The sequence below is a fragment of the Rhinoraja longicauda genome, chromosome 13 (genome assembly GCF_053455715.1).
Source record: "Rhinoraja longicauda isolate Sanriku21f chromosome 13, sRhiLon1.1, whole genome shotgun sequence".
NCBI classification, from domain to species: domain Eukaryota; kingdom Metazoa; phylum Chordata; class Chondrichthyes; order Rajiformes; family Arhynchobatidae; genus Rhinoraja; species Rhinoraja longicauda.
In genome coordinates, this window is record NC_135965.1 from 4,773,086 (window position 1) to 4,798,682 (window position 25,597).

The 25,597-nt window shown below is 40.3% G+C and overlaps 2 protein-coding genes across 5 annotated transcripts in view; one reads left to right on the forward strand and one right to left on the reverse strand.

The window, feature by feature from the left end:
• The window catches only part of ccdc39 (coiled-coil domain 39 molecular ruler complex subunit), a 77,666-nt gene extending 64,420 nt beyond the window's left edge, over positions 1–13,246 (forward strand). The window contains exon 20 of the mRNA XM_078410217.1: positions 12,964–13,246. Coding sequence (XP_078266343.1) covers positions 12,964–13,081 — 118 coding nt within the window. The 3' untranslated portion in view covers positions 13,082–13,246. The remainder of the gene's footprint in view (positions 1–12,963) is intronic.
• An 8,756-nt stretch (positions 13,247–22,002) lies between these two features.
• ttc14 (tetratricopeptide repeat domain 14) overlaps positions 22,003–25,597 on the reverse strand; it is a 47,349-nt gene continuing 43,754 nt past the window's right edge. Inside the window, exons 11-12 of one of the 4 annotated variants that reach the window (XM_078410221.1) lie at positions 25,337–25,437; positions 22,003–24,457 (exon numbers count right to left, since the gene is read on the reverse strand). In XM_078410221.1, the coding sequence (XP_078266347.1) occupies positions 23,494–24,457; positions 25,337–25,437 (1,065 nt within the window). In that variant the 3' untranslated portion in view covers positions 22,003–23,493. Of the gene's footprint in view, positions 25,438–25,597 lie in introns of all 4 variants that reach the window. The other 3 variants (XM_078410223.1, XM_078410222.1, XR_013547995.1) reach the window with 3 other exon arrangements.

The window sequence follows — 25,597 nt, forward strand, 5'->3', positions numbered from 1 at the left end:
TTAAGCTTGCAGTAATAATAAACTTATTACGGTAGAAAGGACCTTTTTTTTAAAAATACTCTGGGAAAAATAACTTTTATTACAGATCTGAAACTCTCTAGCCCTTAACTGCCTTTCCCCATTGATACAATTGTTTTTACAACACGATTTTCTACAAGACCAAGAGTTTTTTTCGGCAAACAAATTTAATGTTATAGCAGAACTACCTGTACCATCAAGTTACTAACTATGCCAACAGCGTTGCCATCCAAATTGTTAACATAGATGACAAACAACAGTAATCCAGCATTATTCCCTGTGCTGCCCCACTGGTCTCGGGGCATGCAGTCTGAACAACTTTGTTCCATTTCCACTTTCTGAATCCTTTCACGCCAATTTTGTATCCAATTGGCTATCTCACCCTGGATTGCAAGTGATTTAACCTTCCAGATTAGCCTACCATGCAGGCACAGTGAAGCAAGAGACTGCGGCTGCTGAAATCTTTAGTAAAAATAAACTACTGGAGGAACTCAGTAGGTCAGACAGAATCTGTGGAGTGAAATGAACAGACCACGTTTTGGGTTGGAGCCATCTTCAGATTCCTGCTGTTTCTGACTAGCCAAACATGCGAGACCTTAAAGGCCTTGCTAATGTCCATGTGGACAAAGTCTACCACCCTGCTCTCGTCATTCCTCTATTTCACCTCTTCAAAGAACTCAAAAGTAGTAATACACTATTTTCTATGCGCAAAGCCATGCTGACTATCTCTTATCACTCCTTGCCTTTCCCATTGCTGGTAAATCTTGTTCCTCAGAGTCCCCTCCAGTAACTTCACCACATTGATGTAGTTTCTTAGCTTATCCTTGCAACCTTTCTTAAACAAAGACACCATTGACCACCCTTCAGTCCTCTAGTTACTCACATGTGGCCAAAAATTATGCCAACATCTATATGCCAAGCTTGATGTAATTTATTTCCTAACAATATTCTTGAATACACTTGATCAGGTCCCAGGGATATATGACTTAATGGTTTTTATAAACCTCTATGGTTTATAAAAGGGCAGTTTCAAAACCTTCTCAAAGTCCAACTTCGATAGCCATTACTGCTCGGGGATGGGGTGGAGATATAGCTTACGCACACACCGCACTCTGAGATAGCAAAAATGAATCTTCCAATTGCTGTTTCTTGATTAATTGGTCTTTATTAAAGTAGCACAAATCAAAAGAGTAATTCATAACTTTGTTCTTATCAACTGTTTCTTCTTCAAACAATACAGTCGAGACCGTGTGGTCGTTACCATGTGGTCGTGGTAAAAAACTGTATTCTCTCCATCCTCCGAGACTAAGCTGACCCCCAATCTCCGTGGCTACGCTAGCCTCCTCAGATGTAGACACTCCCCATTACGTATCAAATCACACCCACAGGCATGCAAAAAATACAAAAACTAGAAATATTAAATATGGCCATAATATAATGACAGTAACTAATTTAAGCATAAATGGCTCCTACACACCGGCCCATAGTTGTTCTACGTATATAACGAAGCAATTACCAATAATATATTAAAAGGAGCTATAAAAGCTTAACATATATCAAAAACAAAAGTAATATGCTTTATATGTTGGCATTCAAACTTCTTTAGCGTTTCTTCAATCTTCTTCACCTTCTAGAAGCTGACATATCTTGGTTATCGGTCTGGGATGGCAGGACTTTCATATGAAGAAAGACTGGATAGACTCGGCTTGTACTCGCTGGAATTTAGAAGATTGAGGGGGGATCTTATAGAAACTTACAAAATTCTTAAGGGGTTGGACAGGCTAGATGCAGGAAGATTGTTCCCGATGTTGGGGAAGTCCAGAACAAGGGGTCACAGTTTAAGGATAAGGGGGAAGTCTTTTAGGACCGCGATGAGAAAGTTTTTTTTCACACAGAGAGTGGTGAATCTGTGGAATTCTCTGCCACAGAAGGTAGTTGAGGCCAGTTCATTGGCTATATTTAAGAGGGAGTTAGATGTGGCCCTTGTGGCTAAAGGGATCAGTGGGTATGGAGAGAAGGCAGGTACGGGATACTGAGTTGGATGATCAGCCATGATCATATTGAATGGCGGTGCAGGCTCGAAGGGCCGAATGGCCTACTCCTGCACCTATTTTCTATGTTTCTATCTTACCAAGATTTTGTCCTTTGTCTGAAGTCATACAGTATGCACAAAACCTTTCATGTCTGACATGATCTCCAGTATCCTGCCCATCAACCAAGAAACTAATCGTGCAGTAGAATCAACCACCAAAACGATATCACCTGGAATAAAATTTATTCTTCCTCTCAACCATCATTGACGTTCTTGGATTAGAAGCAAATATTCTTGTGTCCACCATTTCCAAAAAAGGTCTGCCATATATTGTACCTGTCGCCATCTGCGTCTAATATACAAATCTTCCTTCACAAAGAGCCCAGGTGGTAACATTGGCTTGGTTTTCAACAGAAGAATATGATTTGGTGTAAGTGCTTCCAGGTCACTCGGATCATCAGAAGTCTTGGTAATGGATTGGGTCGATCATTCAAAATTGCTTCAATTTCACAAAATAAAGTTTGCAATCCTTCATCGTCCAGAACTTGTTGTTTAAGAACAGAGCGCAGCACATTTCGAACCATGTGGATCAATTGTTCCCAAACACCGCCGTGATGGGATCCCACTAGGGGATTAAAGTTCCATCGTATCCCTTGCTGAAGCATATCATTCTGGATCTGGTTCTGATTCAAGCCTTTAAGCGCCTCTCTCAATTCTCTTTCCGCTCCAACAAAATTTGAACCATTATCTGATCTTAATGATAACACTTGACCTCGTCGACATATAAATCTTCGTTATGCATGAATGCAGGAGTCTGTGTCAAGTGTAGATGCAACTTCAAGATGTACCACTCTGCTTGCCATGCAAGTGAAGATTACACCATACCTTTTTACCAGACTTCGTTGTCTCTTGACCTCCATAGGACCGAAATAATCAACTCCTACATCTGTAAATGGAGGATCATCAGGGTTGAATCCTTTCCAAAGGCAAGTCTGCCATTTTCTGTTCTCCAACTCTTCCTCGCTGACTAGAAATACTTGTGATATGACGACTATTGTAGCATTTCTGATCATTTATGGTATTCAAGAGAAGCTTAATCTTTTCTCCTGTGATGTCCAGCCTTCTCATAAAGCTTTCTGCGCAAAAGGTAGATGAACTTCCACTGTCCAAAAATGCGTATGTTTGCAACACTGTATTCCCCTTGTTGCTCCTTACCTGTACTGGTAAGATGGAGAAAATACAGGTTTCTACCCCGGCCCCAATATGCGCATATTTGAGGTGAGGCAACAACATCACTCGTAGCTGGCTTCTCTTTTTGTTCCATTCTCGTCCGTATTCTTCTGTTCAGTGTGGTAATTCAGGATGATCTTGTTGCATATATTATAAGTTATCCGTCTCCTGCAGTTTTTAACCATGTGTCCTTTCTTCAAACATCCATAACAGATTCCTTTCTCCTTCAAGAAGTCCATTTTTTCCCTTTATATTACTTCTTCTTGAATTTTCGCCACCACCTTAGGGTGTTACCAACTTCATTACATGACAAACAAAACGCTTGTGGTTTAATGGTAGATGCATATCTTTTCATTCCGCCTTTCGTTTCTAAAGGCATTACAGCGGCAGTGAAACTGCTCTCCTTAGGTCCTGATCTTCCTTTTGTTTTAGTAAAGGTAGAGCCTTTCACAGTTGCTGGTTTAGGATCTTGAATATTGCCATAGCGTAGATTTGACATTAACCGTACTTCCCTTTCCATGAAATTCACCAGGTCAGGAAGCATGGCCTCTCTTTCGTCAACATCCTGATTCAGGCCTGCTTTATCTCTCCACTTTTCTCCAAGCCTTTAGGGCAGTTTTAGAATAATAGCCTTCATATTACTAAAGACATTCATTTCTGTGGTTGCTATTTCTCATCGAGTTACAACAACCCCTAAGAAATATTGCAAACTCATGCAAAGCCTTCACATCTTCCGCCTTGATAACTGACCAAGCATAAGCCTTCCTCATGTATGCATTAGCAATCTTCTGTTTGTTACCAAAATGCTCTTTAAGCAACTCTCTTGCCATTCGATTGCCCTCATCCGCAGGCAAATGTCGGCAACTTTTAACAAGCTGGTTCAAATATCCGCTTGTGTATTGCTCCAGAAATCGTAAGCGATCTCTGTGACTGGTAGTTTTCATTTCCACTCCTTCTTCAAACGCTATTATGAAAGTTTCATATTGCAAAGGATCACCATCATATTTAGGAATTTCCATTAGGGGTAAGGTGGAAGAGAGATTTTGTTGAGCTAGGAGCTCGCAGATTCTGGCATGATTCCTCACCAATTCAAAGAATTCACTTTGAGATCCCTGGCTTGGTGCAGATCGATCTGGGTAAATCTGAGTCCCATGACCAGTTGTTTGTCTCTGGTTGGGTGCAGGTGGCTGAACAGGCCTCTGAGAAGAGTACTGGATTGGCTCATTTTGAGCCTCAACAGACATTCCAAAGGTTGGTTGCTTCGGTCTAGCTTGCGGTTGCTTTGGTCTAGCACCTGATGGCTTTGGTGAAGTTTTTTCGCACATCCACTTACTCAATGCCAGTTCTGCGTCTTGAGACCAGACTGGCTCTGGCAGTGGGTTGACTTTAGCTGCTGTTTCCAGCTTAGTAGCTCCTGCTTGGACTAAGGAACTCTTCTTCTGAGATGCTCTCGAGCCGCTTTTTGATCTTTGGCTTTCCCTCCTTGCTCCGGCAGCTGCCAGCTTCGTGGCTATTTCTAACCGTTCCTTCTCCTTCATCAACTGCCTATTTCATCCCTCAGCCTCTCTTCAGCTGTTCTTGTCTCTTCAGCTGTTCTTCTTGGTCCTCATCCTCCCTCTTCCGCTGTTATTCTTGTTCCTCAATCTCATATTTTTTCTCCAAGGCAGCAGCTTCTGGTGAGAGAGCAGCCATCTCAACTTCGGCTTCCATTTGAGCAGAGACCCTTGTAGTTGAACTGGCTATAGAACCAGATTTATGTCTTGATCTTCGTGTTGAAACGTTCGAGACACTATTCTGAGGTGTAATTTCTTCTCCCACTTCTGTTAGCTTGACGTTTCTCTTCTCATATCTTCATGATTCTTGTTCCGCATCTCCCTCCTGTGGCAGTTCTTCATACTTACCTGCCGAAAAATCCATGATGAATTGGTGCTTATCGCTATGTTCCATAATACCAGAAGAATTCAAAACTGAATGGGTATTTCTTCAAAACACATAATTATTCTCAAGGTTGTGAATGTCTTCTTGTCAGTATCTATGGTAAACAACCGCTAGCTGAGTACAACTTATCTTGTAGAAGTTCAAAACATCATTATTTTCAAGGTCGTACTCTGCGAGTTTGGTTTGCTTATCTTCTTGTAGCATAAACAAGCTTCTTGTGTCACAGTACCTCTGCAGAATTAAAAACAGGCTTTTAAGTTTTTTAACTTCTTAGCTTATTATGACTAAACAGTCGTGACTACTCACAGTACCCGGTCAATGAAGTCTTCAATCTTCCAATGATCCAGGTGTAGACCGTGTCAATTTGCCTTTGACCGCAGATTCTTTATTCCAGGATTTCAGCTGTAATCTCTGGCAGAGATTCAGCTTCTTCTTCAGTTCCACTGTTGAATCGGATTTTACTTGTCCACTCTTAGATCAATCTTTCTTAGATTCCACTCATAGAATTGTTTTTTACTTAGATGTAATGGTAGTTTCTATACCTTCTCAAACTCCAACTTCGATAGCCATTACTGCTCGGGGATGGGGTGGAGATATAACTTACGCACACACTGCCTCTGAGATAGCAAAAACGAATCTTCCAAACACTGTTTCTTGATTAATTGGTCTTTATTAAAGTAGCACAAATCAAAAGAGTAATTCATAACTTTTCGTTCTTATTAACTGTCTTCTTTAATCAATACAGTCGTTACCGTGTGGTCGTGGTAAAAAACTGTATTCTCTCCATCCTCTCCATCCATCTCATCTCTCCATCCTCCTATGGGCGGCATGGTAGCGCAGCGGTAGAGTTGCTGCTTTACAGCGAATGCAGCGCCGGAGACTCAGGTTCGATCCTGACTACGGGTGCTGCACTGTAAGGAGTTTGTACGTTCTTCCCGTGACCTGCGTGGGTTTTCTCCGAGATCTTCGGTTTCCTCCCACACTCCAAAGACGTACAGGTATGTAGGTTAATTGGCTGGGTAAATGTAAAAATTGTCCCTAGTGGGTGTAGGATGGTGTTAATGTACGGGGATCGCTGGGCGGCACGGACTTGGTGGGCCGAAAAGGCCTGTTTCCGGCTGTATATATATGATATGATATGATAGACTAAACTGACCCCCAATCTCCGTGGATACGCTAACCTCCTCAGATGTAGACACTCCCCATTACGTATCAAATCACACCCACAAGCATGCAAAAAAGACAAAAACTAGAAATATTAAACATGGCCATAATATAATGACAGTAACTGATTTAAGCATAAATGGCTCCTACACTCTAGGTTTAGGTTTATTATTGTCACATGTAGCAAGGTACAGTGAAAAGGTTTGTTTTGCATGATATCCAATCAGATTAGATGCAATCAATCAATACATCAATGCATCAATACAATCAATCAATCTCAAGTACGATAAATAGAGCTAAGAGGTAGAGTGCAGAATATAATTTTCAGCATTGTAGCACATCAGTTCCAAAGCCAAAGTCCAATGTCCACAATGGGGTGGATGTGAATCGGACAGTTCCCCAGCTTTTGGAAGAACCGTTTCAGATGCCTGATAATGGAGGGGTAGAAGCTGTGCCTGAGTCTGGTGCTTCTGTAACTTCTGCCAAACAGATGCAGGGAGAAAACAGAATGCATGGGTTGGAACAAGTCTTTGATTCTGTTGGCTTCTTTAAGGGTCTCGACCCTAAACGTCACCCATTTCTTCTCTCCAGAGATGCTGCCTGACCCGCTGAGTTGCTCCAGCACTTTGTGTCTACCTTCGATTTAAACCAGCATCTGCAGTTCTTTCCTACACATGTTCCCAAACCAATCTGTGATGTTGCATCTGTAGAAGTTTGTAAGAGTGATTGGAGACATGGCACATTTCTTCAGTCTCCTGCGGAGTTAGAGGCATTGGTGTGCCTTCTTGGCTGTCGCTTTAACGTGTTTGGTCCATGACAGATTATTGGTAATATTAACACCAAGGAACATTAAGTTCTGAACCATTTCCACTTTGGCACTATTGATGCCGATTGGAGCATGTACTCCATCATGCTTCCTGAAGTCGATACCAGCAGTGCAGTTCTGGTTACCTGAATATAGGAAGGTTGTGGAGGTGATGGAAAGGATGCAGAGGTTTACCAGAATGATGCCTGGATTAGAGGATATTACGTGCAAGGAGGTTTGACAGATTTGGATTATTTTGTCTGGAATGCTGGAGGTTCAGGGAAGACTGACAGAAGTATATGAAATTATGAGAGGAATAGATTGAATGGATGCTCAGAACCTTTTTTCCCCCCCGAGATGGAATATGAAATACTAGAAGATAGCTTCATGGTGAGAGGGACAAGGTTTAAAGTAGATACATGGGGAAAGATTTTTTTCACATAGAGGGTGATTGGTACCTTAAACGCTCTATGAGGGATGGTTGTGCAGGCAGATATGATAGTGGCATTTAAGAGAGTAATGTATAGGCAGGAAATTGATTATTTGGAGGGATGTGGATTACGTGCAGGCAGTTGGTCGTGGCAGCACGTTCAGCACAGAGTCTGTTTCTGTGCTGTACTGTTCTATGTTCTGAGGATGCCAGTACTTCTTAGCTATTTTGCCCATGTGAACCTGAACAAATTTGACTCTTTTAACAATGGAAGTATCAGATGCAAGTCCTATCTGCAGATGTACAAGTGTATCTTAGTTACATTTTTTGACAAATTCCTAGTTATTGTTTTAGCATGCTCAACAATACCAGAAATAAATGTGAAATTAACAAAAGTTGCCATTAGAATTGGTTTCAGATTTTTCTAACATCCCAAATCTCTCCACTTAAGAGGATTTACTTGCTAGGTTTAGCCATTTCTGAGGACGTTATTTTATGGGATTATGCAAATCCAATTTGCTCTTCCATTCACGAATCATATGTCATATGTACTGGCAACAAAACAACAAAATTCTTATTTGCTGCAGCTTTGCAGTCCTATTAATGCAATAACAAATATACAATAATCAATAATACTTGATTTTGTCGTGGTTACCGGTGTTCAAAATGAAGCAGATGAGACGGAGAATTCTTCAAGAAGTTAAAAGCCATTATTTGCAAACGGCTGGAACAATCAGGATGTCAACCATCTGACTGCCCACTTAGTACACCGGGCAGCCTATTTTTTATAGGATTATTCTAAACCTTATCTTCTTTACATTACCTCATACCCACACTCCTTTCTTCAGTCCTTCATTTCTTTGTAGTCACCCGTCTGTCCCGCCACCAGTAAATCCCATTTAGTAATATATCCTTATCTCAATGCTCACATCCCTTCATACTTCGCCTCCCTTATTTCCTGCTAGTCCATCCCTCACATCCATCCATCACCCCAAGGCCTATGTCTTTCCTTATCTCTTCTCTTGCCACCATTAAATCCTACTCATTGATGAATGTCTGCATCTCTTCACATTCTGCCACCCTTATCGTCTAGGCTAAAGCAAAGGTAAAGGCTAAAGTAAAGGAGTGTTATGTTACAGACACGTGTCAAGGGTAAGGAATGTCTAGAGCGCCTTAATTAGTTACAGAGAGGCGCCTAATGCCTCAGTAGTTACAAACCTTAAACAACAATGTATAAAATAATACCGTAACAATGTCTAATGTATAAAATAATATCATGTATAAAATAATATCGTATTATCTCCCATATTAACTAACCTAGAATAGTGCAAAACCAAAACAAAGATCATAGTTGCTGAGGTAGGGTTGGGGTTAGTGATCTGCAGTATTCAAGAGTCGCTGGAAAGAAGCTGTTCCCACAAGGCTGACGGTTGCTTGGAAGAAGCTGTTCGTACAAGATCATGGTTTTCAAGCTCTTATACCTTCTTCCCAAGGGTGGTAACGTGGTGATAGTGTGTTCAGAATGGTGTGAGTCTTTGTTGCAATTAATTGGCTTTTTAAGGTAAGGCCTCCTTCAATGGTTCAGTACCCACGGCAATATCTATCATTTTCTGCAGCCGTCTTTGTTTCTGGGCACAGCCAGGAACACGAGGCTGTTGACTCTCTCCCCTGCTGTTCTTCAATGTATGCAAGTATGTGGATCTGTGGCTTTCCCCTCCAGAAGTCAACTATCTGCCCCTTGGTCTTGTTAATGTTGAAAGTGATTGTTGTCCTGGCCCTTTTTAAATTATCAATCTCCCTCCTATACAGGTACCATCCTGACAGATATTGCAAGGAATAACCACTCCCTCAAAAACCTCTATATTAATTCTCATATTAAACAAAGACAAGGGAAGAACAAAAATAAGAGCACACGCTTAAGATCAGAGAGTAGGTACTCTGTAATCTCCCCATTCTGTGTCACTAGGCTCATGTCTGCTGTATTCCTTTTCAATACAATACAATACAATATATCTTTATTGTTATTGTACAGGGGTACAACGAGATTGGGAATGCGCCTCCCAATTTCCGATGGAATATTAAAAGTTATTAGTCTATTACCCTTCTTGGGTCTTAATTCAAAGATATTCAACACACACACACACACACACACATACTCAAGTCACTCTCTCTCTCACACACATCCACGAACAAGTGTAGTGCTATACAATCTCCCGAATAAGTTGACACACCTCCTCTGGTGTCCCGAACCACATTCGGAACTTGTGACCGTCTGTGCGCGTGCACACTCAGAATTCTTTAGTATCTACCTCTTCAGTTCTCTGCCATGTTCTTTTGATACTTCATGATCCTGTGGTTGCTGACCTGAACAGATCTAAGGATTGGGTGCTGCACCTAAAAATACTCACCCTCTTTGACTGCTGATGTTGCTGGCCACATAATGGGTCAAAAACAAATCCTGGTCGAGCCCACAAATGTTGTGACCTATTGAACTGAGTCACTTAGAGGCTGAAGCTGGTTGATGCAAATGTATTTATTTATAAAGCCTAGAAGAGGGTTTCGGCTACAGGGAGAGGTTGGATAGAGTTGGATTGTTTTCTCTGGAACGTCAGAGATAGAAACATAGAAAATAGGTGCAGGAGTTGGCCATTCGGCCCTTCGAGCCTGCACCGCCATTCAATATGATCATGGCTGATCATCCAGCTCAGTAACCTGCCTTCTCTCCATACCCCCTGATCCCTTTAGCCACAAGGGCCACATCTAACTCCCTCTTAAATATAGCCAATGAACTGGCCTCAACCACCTTCTGTGGCAGAGAATTCCACAGATTCACCACTCTCTGTGTGAAGAAATGTTTTCTCATCTCGGTCCTAGAAGACTTCCCCCTTATCCTTAAGCTGTGACCCCTGGTTCTGGACTTCCCCAACATCGGGAACAATCTTCCCGCATCTAGCCTCTCCAACCCCTTAAGAATTTTATATGTTTCTATAAGATCCCCCCTCAGTCTTCTAAATTCCAGCGAGTATAAGCCTAGTCTATCCAGTCTTTCTTCATATGAAAGTCCTGCCATCCCAGGGATCAATCTGGTGAACCTTCTCTGTACTCCCTCTAAGGCTAGAATGTCTTTCCTCAGATGAGGAGACCAAAACTGCACACAATACTCCAGGTGCGGTCTCACCAAGGCCCTGTACAACTGCAGCAGAACCTCCCTGCTCGAGGAGATCGAGGAGAGACTCGATACAAGTATATAAAATTATGAGAGGTTTGGATAGGATAGGCAGCCAGAACCATTCCTGTCCTGTACTGTTATTTAAAGAGAAACTGACATTCTTTAGGAGATTCTCTTGATAGAATCTCCCAAATTCAAAGTGATACCCAGTTTTTGTACTCGAGATTGAAGATAACAACAGGTCATTCAATACAATTTCAATAACTACAAGGATATTGCTTTGATATTTTGAGTCTGACTTAAGGTTCAATTGGGAGAGGATTTACCAGCATTTGCCATTCATCGGCCCAACTTCTCAAATGATCTGGATCTTGTTTTAAACTTAATCGTCCTCACTTTCTATTTAGCGGTCTTCTGCGAATTTACTAACAATGCTAAATACATTGTCATCCAAATCGTTAATGTGTATAACAAATAACAGCAAACCTAGACCAACACCTGTGGTTCTCCACTGGTCACAGAGCTCTAATGAGAAAAGCAACCCTCCACAACTGGCCACTGACTCCTTCCTCCAAGCTAATTTTGAAACCAATTTACTTGCTCCCCTTGGGTTCCATGCAATCTAATCTTCAACTACCCTACCATGCGAGACTTTGTGAAAACCCTTGTTAAAGTCCATACGGCCAATGTCCACTGCCTTGCCCTGTAGACTCGGACTGATTCGTGATAGGCAACATGGATTTTTGCTTGGAATCATGTCTCACAAATCAGAATTTTTTTTTGAAGAGGTCACCAAAAGGATTGATGAGGGCAAGGCAGTGGAAATTGCCTATTCAAAATTAGGTTGAAACAAAAATATTAAACAGTAGAAAACACTTCTCAAATATTTATATAAAAGACATGTAAAGCACCTGAACACTTATCCTCTCCTCACAGCTGATTCACTCAACTCAAGTAAATGAAGTTGCTGAACCTGCAACTGTGTAACCTGTGCAGATATCACAGCATCCAGTATGGTCTTGTCAGCAATGATTATCAGTGCATAAGTTTGAAATATCACATTCGCACAAGAATCCCAAACATTCTGCAGCTATAAAGTAATTGCTGGCATTTCTGTTCAAAACCGATGTAAAATCAAGAGTATAAAATTCAAGCCAATTCAAAAAATTCAAGCAAAGTAGTGAGCCAAATTTTGTGTCATAGAGCCATAGAGTGATAGTGTGGAAACAGGCCCTTCGGCCCAACTTTCCCACACCGGCCTACATGTCCCAGCTACACGTCCCACCTGCCTTTGCTTGGTCCATATCCCTCCAAACCTGTACTATCCATGTAGCTGTCTAACTGTTTCTTAAATGTTGGGATAGTCCCAGCCTCAACAACGTCATCTGGCAGCTTGTTCCATACACCTTTGTGTGAAAAAGTTATCCCTCAGATTCCTATTAAATCGTTTCCCCTTCCCCTTGAACCTATGTCCTCTGGTCCTTGATTCCCCTACTCTGGGCAAGAGACTCTGTACATCTACCCAATCTATTCGTCTCATGATTTTATACATGTTGACAAGTGGACGCTGATATAAAAGCTAGATGGGAAAGTGAGCAGTGAGAAGAATTTTTGAGCAGAAAAAATGATAGAAATTGGGGGGGTATAAATTGGGCACATGAGAAGTTATTCACTCTGGCAAGATAAAAATAGAACACTTTTTTTCAAATGGAAAGCAACCTAAACTCTTGGAAGTTTAGGCAATTAGAAAAGCAAATCGTTAAACAGAAAATGCCGGCCACATCTGGGCAGAAAACAAACAAAATTAATGTTTTAAGTTGATGACATTTTCCAGAAGACCTGCTGAGTATTTGCAGAATTTTGTCTCGTTTTTTCAACATCTATATATTTTTTGCTTTTTGATTGGAGGCCTAAGCCTGGATTTATGCAGGAAATTACTGCCGTCTCATATGACTAAATTTTTTTTATCGACTTGTTGCACAATATTTTAATTATAAAACATTCAGATTAGATTGGTGAATATTTTGCAAAGTTTTCATGTTAAAAAATCAATTTCAATCATTAACTGATTCGAACATGAAAAAGCTTTTGAGGTATTCGACTTTGAAAAACGTGGGCACAAAATAAATAAGAACACATAAGTAACCAATGGCCAAATGCATTTTTACCTTTTGCAGAACTGTTGCCTCATCTCGAGCTGGCAGTAGGAGTGGACTGACTGCTGTGACTCCTATGAATCTAGCTCTGAATCTAGCAGCACCTTCACCACAAGCTTCGTCACGGGGAAGCCAGTAATATTCTCAAAGCAAGAAGTTGTGGAATACCAAGAGATTGATACTTTAAAGAAAGAATAGATCAAAATTTACATTATAGAGATTTGTGGTAAGCAACAATGTATGTTGTTATTTTCTTGAAATTGAAAATAAATGCATGCAACTTCAAGCTGATTTTCATTTCTATTTGCGATTACTCAAACTTGTGCAGTTTTTATGTAAAGGGACCAATTCTCTTGTTCTAAAGTTCCTGAATATTGGAAACCACAAATGAATTGCACAACCAGCTTATTTAGGAAGATTGTTTTAAAATATAACTGTGCCCCTCTGTTGGTTTATGCGCTGGACCTAATTGGAGAAAAATACAGAGATAACCATAATATAAAGTTATCAAATTTGGGGTGTTTGTTTAAAATCATGAATGCTTTTCCAAATAAAGGAATATTTATTAAATGACAGGCATTTCAAGTACTGGTAACCTGAAAACAAATGACAGATCTTTTCCTAGGTACACCATTTCAAGGGCCAGTGTCCTGTCATGGCTGCTTAACATATGCTCGATGGCATTTAGGGAGGGTATGTAAGGAGCATTTCCTTTCCTGAACAACTATCCTTTTGCATGGACTTCAGGTTAGGATGGAAATGGTCAACTGTGATATAGCTGGTGGTGGAATAATATTTCCTGATTTACAACATGGGCTCACATCTGGCATCTGGAACAAAGTTGCAAAAGGTTCTGGGAGAACTATTTCATCTTTACTAACATGAAGAGAATACATTTGTAAAGATCAGAAAGATACTTGCTAAATTTAAATCCTAGTTTTTGAAACAGAAAGAGTTCTGTGCATCATAACCACCACTTATTACATCGTAAATTCCATCGAGGGGATCCTATCAAATCAATGCTGCATTTTTAATAAAATATCTAATATGTATGATCAAAATAAAAAATGTTATTTGAATAATTGTATAACTGAACAATGAGAACAAACTATGAATGCAGTTGGTTTTAATTAATTACCATAGAGAACCTGACTGTGGTTCAGGAGACAAGTAAAACACAGTAACTAGTTTAGATTGCTATTGTAGTGAAATTGAAAGTATGCTGAGAAAAATGTTGATTTTTATCAATAGTGCATTGCATAAAACACAAGTGTGCATATGGGAAGGCTTGATATTACGCAAGTAATGTTTCAGCAGTTTATCTGTGGAGCACATCACTTCCAGGTCAGACGGTTCTAGGTTCAAGTTCCAGTCCAGAAACTTCAAGTACAAATCAAGAGGGGCAAAGATGGGGTGAATGCAGAATCTTTTTTTTTCCCATGGTTGGGGAATCAATAACTAGAGGGCCTTAAGATGGGAGAGGAAAGATTTAATAGGAACCTGAGGGGCAAATTTGTCACATAGAGTGTGGCACATCAATGGAGCAAGCATCCAGAGAAAGGAAGTGTTTGAGGCAGGTACAATAACATTTAAAAGACATTTGGATAGGTGCATGTATAGGAAAGTTAACAGGGACAAATGTAGGAAAGTGGGACTAGTTTCGATGGGATCTAGGTCAGCCGAAGAGCCTACTTCCAAGCTCTATTGTAGATTCCAGAGATTCATAGCATTTTCTGACTTTCAGTAATTATATATGTTGGATTATTGCATCTCTGTGGGATTAGCTATATGAAGTGTGTAGGAAAGAACTGCATATGCTGGTTTAAATCAGAGGTAGACACAAAATGCTGGAGTAACTCAGCGGGTCAGGCAGCATCTCGGGAGAGAAGGAATGGGTGACGTTCCGAGTCGAGATCCTTCTGCAGACATGTCGGGAGGGGGCGGGACAAAGATAGAATGTAGTCGGGGACAGTAAGACTAGTGGGAGAACTGGGAAGGGGAGGGGATAGAGAGCGAAAGCAAGGGCTATCTGAAATTAGAGAAGTCAATATTCATACCGCTGGAGTGTAAGCTACCCAAGCGAAATATGAGGTGCTGTTCCTCCAATTTGCGCTGGGCCTCACTCTGGCAAAGGAGATAGCAATATAAACATCACTTAGCAGGGCTGCTAAACCAAAGCATTTTACATTAGCCTCTGCACTGCAATCCCATATCTGCATGGATTTCTCAAATGTTAAATTGTTCACATGGTTCACTATAACCATATAACTAGATAACAGAAATTCCTCCAGTAAATTGCAATATACAGTTTACAAACAGGTTTCAATGTAGTTGTTCAATGTAATTTCGAAGTAGGAATAGAAAGGTATGCTTAAAATTACATACCTAAATAGTGGAAAGAAATAGAAGAATCTGAAAAAACTAAGCATAATTTATAAAAGAAAGGAATTGAAAAGCAGAAAAAATCTTAATTTTAACCACACTTGGAATTAGATTATAACGTAAATATTCTTGTTCTCAAAATATGTACAATTAGCAGAAGATGCAAAAGGAATAAAATAAAAACAGAATACAACACTGTAATGACAGGACCCAGATCTGAATCTATTTCTCTTTCCACAGATGAGCATTTCCGGCATTTTCTGTTTTTATTTCAAATTTCCAGTATCAGAACTTCTCTCAAATTTTTAATTTCCAACCTGACGATTCGCTTCATAAGTTTTTATATTTGGTTTGAAATGCTAGAATAGCTTGCTGGCTCCCAGCAGATCAATCCTATCAGTCACAGTGCCCCACATTTCTTTGCACCCCTCCTATTTGGATTTCTTATGTGTCAATCAATTTGCTACTTGGGGGTAATTTACAGTCACTAATTAATCTAACAATGTATCTGAGACACAAGAGAAAACTACTGCATCAAAAGGAAACGCATGGCTAAAAGGGGAATGTATAGGTTCTACAGAGACAGAATACAAAGTCAACAGCGCAGCGGTAGAGTTGCTGCTTTACAGCGAATGCAGCGCCGGAGACTCAGGTTCGATCCTGACTACGGGTGCTGCACTGTAAGGAGTTTGTACGTTCTCCCCGTGACCTGCGTGGGTTTTCTCCGAGATCTTCGGTTTCCTCCCACACTCCAAAGACGTGCAGGTATGTAGGTTAATTGGCTGGGTAAATGTAAAAATTGTCCCTAGTGGGTGTAGGATAGTGTTAATGTGCGGGGATCGCTGGGCGGCACGGACTTGGAGGGCCGAAAAGGCCAGTTTCCGGCTGTATATATATGATATGATGATGTGATCAATATTCTTGAATTTGAGAGCCTCGAGCTGTGTTAGCTGCTGTGCACCCATAATGCCCACTTGTGCAGAGCTGCTGCAGGGACAGGGCACATTGGTAATAGATGCTTGGTTACTGGACTCAAGGGGATTACTCTGCATTCTGCCAAGAAAATCACCTCTCTAATCTCATGCCAAGTCAAACCTGACATGGGATTGGAGTCACCATTAATTTCCAAAGGATTTAAGGGCCTGGAGTATAGGGATAGCAAATCTTCTCTTGATTATTTGGTTGAGTGTGTTTAATGATGTTTTAGTTTTTTTTAATGAATTTTATATTTTGTAGTTTTATTTTCAATATCTTACATTCATAAAATGAATAGTCTAAAGGACACACACCTTTGACAGAAACCAAAGTTTTCGTTAGTCTTAGGTAAGCAAATAATGAAGAAAATGTCATATCAATGGGTTTAGGTGAAGAGTAGGCGCTTGTTCTGACCCTTCTTCAAGAAGGGACCTGAACCGAAACGTCGCCTATCCATGTCCTCCAGAGATGGATGTGCTCAATTACTCCAGCATTTTGTGTTTTTTTTAAAAATTTGCCACATATCAGCCTGGTCTGGGCAGTTTAATTTGCTGAGGAGTTGTGAATGAAATTAAACAATGTCTGGTCAGTAAACATCGCCACTTCTGACCATATGATAGAGGGAACGCTATGATGGTTGGGCATTGGATGCTGCCCTGTTGCTGGGGTGATTGACCCACAACCACAACTACAGCCGACATCCTTTGTAAGAGGTATTACTCCACCCAATGGAGTGCATTCACGTTGATGGCCTTTGACTTGAATTTTACTAGGATGCTCTTAGCACTTCTGATGGTCCACGGAGACGCATAAAGCTTCATATTGAGCTTCTAGATATGTTCGGAGACTTGCCTTTATAGAAGATTTGCGATGCCACACAACATTATAGAACGTGTGTTCAGTGTGAAGCCGGGATTTTGTAGTCATATGCAGTGGTCATATCTACCAAAGGTATCATGCTAAGTTGGATCCGCTACTGATAGACTGGTGCGGACAAGATCAAGTTGGTTTACCCCTTGTATCGGCTCACCGCCGACCGCCGCGATGTGGCAACTTCAACAGCCTGACCGCGGGAGAAGACGGCAGGGGAAGAGAAAAGACATTCTGGCCTTCCATCACAGTGAGGAGGTGACTGGAGGAGACTCACTGTGATGGATGTTTCTTTTTTTTGTTTTGTGTTGGTTTGTGATTGTGCGTGTTCTTATTGCTCTTATTGTTGGACTGTGGGTAATGGAATTTCATCCAAAAGACTTGTTTTTTTTGGATGACAATAAAGGCTATTCTAATTCTGATTCTGACTTGCTATCAACCACTAAATAGTTCTGGCAGCTGTGCATTCAGAACCCGGCTGGTTCAGTCCATGGTCATGTTACTCAGCCACTCTTAGTGGTGGGCATTGAAGATGTCCCACAGTATCTTCTGTGTCCTCACTAACTTTGATGCTTCTAAGTGTTGTTCAACGTGGAGAAGCAGGGCTTCATCAGCTGAGGGAGTATGGCAGGTGGTAATTAGGAAAAAGTATTCTTTCCCATGTTTAAGAGAAAAAGATTAGTTAAAACAAATGTAGGTCCCTTGCAGTCAGAAACAGGTGAATTGATCATGGGGAACAAGGACATGGCAGACCAATTGAATAACTACTTTGGTTCTGTCTTCACTAAGGAAGACATAAATAATCTGCCAGAAATAACAGGGGACCGGGGGTCAAATGAGATGGAGGAACGGAGTGAAATCCAGGTTAGTCGGGAAGTGGTGTTAGGTAAATTGAATGGATTAAAGGCCGATAAATCCCCAGGGCCATATAGGCTGCATCCCAGAGTGCTTAAGGAGGTAGCTCCAGAAATAGTGGATGCATTAGTGATAATTTTTCAAAACTCTTTAGATTCTGGAGTAGTTCCTGAGGATTGGAGGGTAGCTAATGTAACCCCACTTTTCAAAAAGGGAGGGAGAGAGAAAACGGGGAATTACAGACCAGTTAGTCTAACATCAGTAGTGGGGAAAATGCTAGAGTCAGTTATTAAAGATGGGATAGCAGCACATTTGGAAAGTGGTGAAATCATTGGACAAAGTCAGCATGGATTTATGAAAGGTAAATCATGTCTGACGAATCTTATAGAATTTTTTGAGGATGTAACTAGTAGAGTGGATAAGGGAGAACCAGTCGATGTGTAATATCTGGACTTCCAGAAGGCTTTCGACAAGGTCCCACATAAGAGATCAGTATGCAAACTTAAAGCACACGGTATTGTGGGTTCAGTATTGATGTGGATAGAGAACTGGCTGGCAGACAGGAAACAAAGAGTAGGGATTAACGGGTCCCTTTCAGAATGGCAGGCAGTGACTAGTGGGGTACCGCAAGGCTCAGTGCTGGGACCCCAGCTATTTACAATATATATGAATGATTTGGACGAGGGAATTGAATGCAACATCTCCAAGTTTGCAGATGACACGAAGCTGGGGGGCAGTGTTAGCTGTGAGGAGGATGCTAGGAGGCTGCAACGTGACTTGGATAGGTTAGGTGAGTGGGCAAATACATGGCAGATGCAGTATAATGTGGATAAATGTGAGGTTATCCACTTTGGTGGCAAGAACAGGAAAGCAGACTATTATCTGAATGGTGGCCGATTAGGAGAAGGGTAGATGCAACGAGACCTGGGTGTCGTGGTACACCAGTCATTGAATGTAGGCATGCAAGTGCAGCAGGCAGTGAAGAAAGCGAATGGTATGTTGGCATTCATAGCGAGGGGATTTGAGTATAGGAGCAGGGAGGTTCTGCTGCAGTTGTACAGGGCATTGGTGAGACCACACCTGGAGTATTGCGTACAGTTTTGGTCTCCTAATCTGAGGAAAGACATTCTTGCAATAGAAGGAGTACAGAAAATGTTCACCAGATTGATTCCTGGGATGGCAGGACTTTCATATGAAGAAAGACTGGATAGACTCGGCTTGTACTCGCTGGAATTTAGAAGATTGAGGGGGGATCTTATAGAAACTTTAAAAATTCTTAAGGGGTTGGACAGGCTAGATGCAGGAAGATTGTTCCCGATGTTGGGGAAGTCCAGAACAAGGGGTCACAGTTTAAGGATAAGGGGGAAGTCTTTTAGGACCGAGATGAGAACGTTTTTTTTCACACAGAGTGGTGAATCTGTGGAATTCTCTGCCACAGAAGGTAGTTGAGGCCAGTTCATTGGCTATATTTAAGAGGGAGTTAGATGTGGCCCTTGTGGCTAAAGGGATCAGGGGGTATGGGGAGAAGGCAGGTACGGGATACTGAGTTGGATGATCAGCCATGATCATATTGTATGGCGGTGCAGGCTCGAAGGGCCGAATGGCCTACTCCTGCACCTATTTTCTATGTTTCTATGTTAACATGGTGCTGTGGGACATCTTAAGGTCTGGGTTCAATGCTAAGGGCCACTCCACACATGAACACCACTATGTCCCCATCTCTTCTTGGATTTGTGCTACTGATGAGTCAAGGTGTACCCAGGGATCGTGGTGAAGGACTAGTACATTGTCTTTATGATATGATTTTGTGCATGCAACTATATCAAGCAGATGCTTAACAAATCTGTGGGCCAGCTTTTCCAGTTTGGACACCAGTCCCCAGATGTTTCTGAGGAAGTTGACTGTGCTCGGACCAACCTTGCTGTCTGAATTTGGTGCCTTGGTAGAGACATGGTCCGTCCAGATTTATTCCTTCTCCGCTTGACTGCAGTGATACTGGTACAACTGAATGGTTTGCTAGGCTACTTCAGAAAGCATTTAAAAATGAAATCAGTCATGTGGAGCGAATCTGCAGTAATGTGGCCAAACAAAATAAGGATCACAGATTTCCTCCCCAAGCAACATGTAAACCAGATAAGTTTTCACAACCATATCTGACAGGTTCCTCTTTTTCCTCTTTTTGCACCGATTTGGTGCAACTTTTTACAATTCAGAAGTTGGGGCAGATCTGAGCACTGATGACTGTAGTGTTCTTAGGCAATGACCTCTGCCATTTGGCTTTTCAACCCTGCCGTTCCCTACTCTGCCTACATGCATGCAGGGACGAGCACAGCCAAAGCAATAGGGGTGGTACTGACCGAACTGGACCACCTCGACTTCCACAGGAGGAGACCACTCATTTTGAGGGTGCATTGTCACTGAATACTCACCTGCCAGGCACCCGTACAGATGTGGGTCTGAGAGAGGCCTCCATTTTAAACTGGAAACTCACAATTCACGAGCTAGGAGAAAGAGCTTATGGTGACAGGGACATCTTGATTAGTGCAGGTGTCAGAGGTTATGGGGAGAAGACAGGAGAATGGGATTAGGAGGGAGAGATAGATCAGTCATGATTGAATGGCAGAGTAGATTCCAAAGACGTGCAGGTATGTAGGTTAATTGACTGGGTAAATGTAAAAATTGTCCCTTGTGTGTGTAGGATAGTGTTAATGTGCGGGGATCGCTGGGTGGCGCGAACTCGGTGGGCCGAAGGGCCTGTTTCCACGCTGTATCTCTAAATCTAAATCTAAGAAATCTAGACTTGATGGGCCGAATGGCATAATTCTACTCCTATTCCTTATGACCTTATGATCAGTGGAAGAGTTGCTTTAATGATGCTGGAGGGCAGGAGATCCAGCTTGGATCGTGCTCGGAGTGTGCACCCAGTCCAATGCACAAAATGGGTTACCTTCTGGTTGCTTCATGTTTACATATTCAAGGTCGAATGTCTAGACTGGGATGAGAAAATGCCTTAAAATTGCAAAAGATGATTCAACCCTATTCATTCAACAACCTATTGAGGTTGGTATTTTTGGTACTGATAACGCCCACTGATGATGCAAAGGCGTATGTGAAGCATTGAAAGAATTCAATAAAGACCATTTAAGCTTTAATGCAGAGATCTCTGCAGTGTTGCTCATGGGCACAACATTGCAATGTATTAATGAATATGTTCAGATTGTAAATTAACTCACTCAATATTAATAATTTGAACATAATGTTGAAAAATCAATCTTTGATCACAATATGTGAGCTTATTCACAAAATGCTGGAGTAACTCAGCATCTCGGGAGAGAAGGAATGGGCGACGTTTCAGGTCGAGACCCTTCTTCAGTCTGATGTCAGGGGGGCGGGACAAAGGAAGGATATAGGTGGAGACAGGAAGATAGAGGGAGATCTGGGAAGGGGGAGGGGAAGAGATATGATATGTTATGATATGTGAGCTTGGTGTATTTGAAATGTTTTGATGGAGCCATTATAACCATATGGACCAATCGGGCAGGCGGGACATGTTGGCCGGTGTGGGCAAGTTGGGCCGAAGGGCCTGTTTCCACACTGTATCACTATATGACTCTAGTAGGACCCAGTTCACTTAGAATATAAGGGAATAATCTTGATCTTAAATGATCTGTGACATTTTGTAATATTTGTATACACCAGCTTTGTTTTGGCTTATATGGTTTATCATAAAATATTTGCAGGTCCAATAAAACTGAAAAAATAAAAGGTAATTACTTTTAGAATTAGTTTCTACTTGAGAGATATATACAGAAAGGACAATATTCTATGGAATAATTACATTCATTGCAACAGGTGAATATGGAGTCTTCGTGGCACATAGAAATTCCATATGACACTAAAATGATGTTATTTAAAATAGGAAATCGTATTAACTATCACAAAATGGAAAATAAAAACACAATCTCTTTTATATGACCGTCATTATTAGCACATAGTGCATATTTTATTTAACAGTCCATGTATGAAAGTAAACTTTTAGCATGGCACAATATAATCTGCATTATGCAGGAATACTTTAATACAATGTTCATCCATCCTTGGCCAAGTGTGACACTAATCATAATGCACTTGTTATTAATTAAGGATCAAATAGAACTGATGTACTTTGAAATACGCATGCTCTGAGAAAAGGACAATTTCAAATTACTTGCTTAACTGAATGCAGCAGTACAGTATACAGGGCCTGTTACAGGTGTAATACAAGAACCAAAATTAGAGGCACGTTAATGGAATATAAATGTTTTTAAGACACTGACCTGCGTAAAAAGAAAATTTCCGTTTAACTCTCTTCCCTTTCCCTCTTCATTCCTCCCATTTTACTCAGCAAGGGCTTAAGTAAATCTTTCTTTCTTGTGCTTTATATAGTGGACATAAATAAAGTCTAAAATCCATTGTAGCTGATTGCAGTAAATCAAATTTCTTAATGGTAATTATTTTTCTTAATGGTAATATTTTTTTTCCCATTAGGGTTAAGTCATATGTTCCTGAACAAAACCCCCGCCACCAAATTTGCTGATTTACTATACCGCCGATAAATGTACCACCTAATGCACCTTATAACTGACAAACGTACTTCCCTAATGTGCCTTCTTCCCCAATGCGAGAGTAATAACAAAGAATCCAAAAAGATTCATATTTAATGTCTTCTTTCTTAAATTCAGTGAGATGGGGAGGGATGCACACTATACAGAGGTTGAAGGTGGTGACGTTTAAAAGTATGCCTACATAATGCCTGCCTTCATCTTTCCCTTTGTAAAAATGAAATCTGTCACTATCAGACTCAACATAACAATTTCAGAGCCATTTTTCCCCCTTTTTCTTTATGACTTTGCTTCTTTCCTTTTTCTCTTCTGTCTCCCACTTTTTAAAAGTCAAATTTAGTCTATCACAGAGATGCTCATTGCCCCACCTCCTCTTTGCAACTGAACATGCTTGTTTACCATTTTTTCAGTTATGAAGAAGGGCCATTGACCTAACATTTCTTGTCCTTGTCTCCCCACAAAAACTGCTTGATCTTCTCAGTGCTTCCACATTCTCAGTTTCTGTTCTACATAATATCCTAAAATTTAATCCAACATTAACAATGCATATTTGAAACCAAATTAAAGGAAAATATGTAGACAAATACTAACCTCTTCTTAGTGATCAACTGCATTGGTTGTCAAAGTAAACATAAAGAAATGATTAAACAACTATGGAAACAAAGGCCAAAGCAAACTTTCAGTGAATATAAGTTAACTCACCTATGTAATCCAAATAAATCAGGTAACGCATATTTAATGTAAGAGCATAATAACAAAGTGAATTCACCATTCCAACTTGGCGTTTTTATCTTTAACGTGTTCAACCTCTTTTCACAAGGATATGCATTTTTGGAAATTGTGTGGAAACAAATGTCACAGTGCCCACCTATTTATTTTTCTGCTTACATTCCGCTCCAGATTCTTTCCCTTTCTCAAACTCTGCAATCTGACTGAATATTTCCATCAGGTTTTGGGGCATATCTTTCACAGCCTTCCCTGCTACAGAGTTATGATTTTGATGGTTTTCTTTAGAATTCTCCCTTTTACCATCCCTGTAATGTCTACTTACATTTTCTTCTTTCCAATCCTTGGATCTACTTTCATGTACATGCTCCTCTCTATCATCTCCAGCCTTTCCAAAATCACACCTGTCATCTTTGCTGTTAGAATTAATTAACCCAGAAACTTTCCTTTCACGTTGGTATTTGTCATCTGACAAATGTGAATATTCTGACCATGAAGACTCGGAGTAGCTCCTATTACTTTTTTCACATGTTTTACTGATGTTTTCATGACCAAATTCATATTCTTGATTCCATTTCCAAACCTTGTCTTCATCATTTGATTTTTTGTCACACAGTTCCCTGCCTTTATCTGCTTTGTGCTTTTTGTCATGCTGACGATAACTATCATGTGTTCTTGAACTATATAAAGAGCTTCTATTATCTTCAGACCTACCTTCAAGAGGATCTAAAATTTCAACTGATGATGAAGAAATTGAACGGTACCTTCTTGTCTCCATGATTTCTGACCATTGGTCCACTGAACTTTCATTTTTCTCCAGCAACTTTGCTACTTCCTGCTTCTGATTCAGAAAGGAAGCTGAAGTATCAGCTGGAGGAGTATACCATTCCTTTTCATCGGAATTTATATGATCAATCTTCTCATCACATGAACCTTTACTTAAACGCCTCTTCTGACTACGTGAGGAACTTGAACGTTTTCTCTGTCGCTTCTTAGTTGATTTGTGTTTCCTGGAAGATTCAGATGAGGATGAAGAACTAGATATTGACGATTCAGGTGAGTCAGATGAAGATGATGATGTTGACCTTTTTCTCTTTCTCTTCATTCTAAATGGAAAGGTACAGATCATAAAATTGCTACGATACAGAATCAAGTGCCAGATTTTTTTTCTCCCTAATGTACATGTTATTTTGAAAGCTCAATATTGCTAACTCAGAATCCAAGCTATTGATTTTTGAATCACAGAGAAAAGCTGCAACTTAAAGAACAAGACATTAACTCAACTTTCTGTACTTTTGAATAAATGTACAATATGTCAATGACAAACCATGCCCTAATTAAAGGATATTTGAATAATAAGGTTTGAAGTGTTAAATGTTATCTCCGTGGTTATCAAGCTTTCAATCATATAATCACTTCAATTAATTGAGCATCTTAATAACATGTAAGTATTTAAATCTCAATTTTGAGGAAAAACGAAATAAAATGAATTCCATACCCAAAGCTGTTGGTAGGTAAAGTATGTCCTGTGCTATTAGGTTTTATACAAGATCAAAGACACACCAAAGCCAGGTGATATGTGGTTGCTCTCCATCTAAAAAACTAAACTATATATCCAAGCCTTTGCAGTTGGCTTCTAAATAGTTTATTTTGAGAATCCTTTTTAGATAGTAAGGGATAAGTAATCAAGCAGCAAATGTAATCTTTCTGGATTCATCCGATTATAAAACAAATCATGTATTTTCACTTCAAACGTTTGTAAGGGCTAAAGGGATGGTTACTAATTTGTAATAACAATATTGTATCTGCTATTTTTTTAATAATTAAATCCATAAAAGACAGCTTAACTTTGTGACCAGTGATCAAGTGCATGCCAGTAAAATGTAAAATTTTCACTGATTTGATGTCCTACCTTTCACGTGAAGCATCAGCTTTGCAATGGATGTCAAACACCTGCAAAAACTATACTCCATTGAGAAAGTTACCTTTTTTCTTCTTTTAACAGCTTACGCAATTTCTCTGCACTTGACACCTCGATTCTTTTCTCCTCTTCTCTACTTTCTTTAGATTTTTCTTCAAGTGATTTCTTTTATAGCCAGTCATCACGAAATTGCGGCAAAATTGCATTCAGTTTTCAGTCGGCAACACCATTGGTAACAATTGCGTTCAGAAAACCATATTAACAATAATAACCAAATATAAATTGTAATAAAAATTGAATGAATTGGATAATTGTATATAGTTGT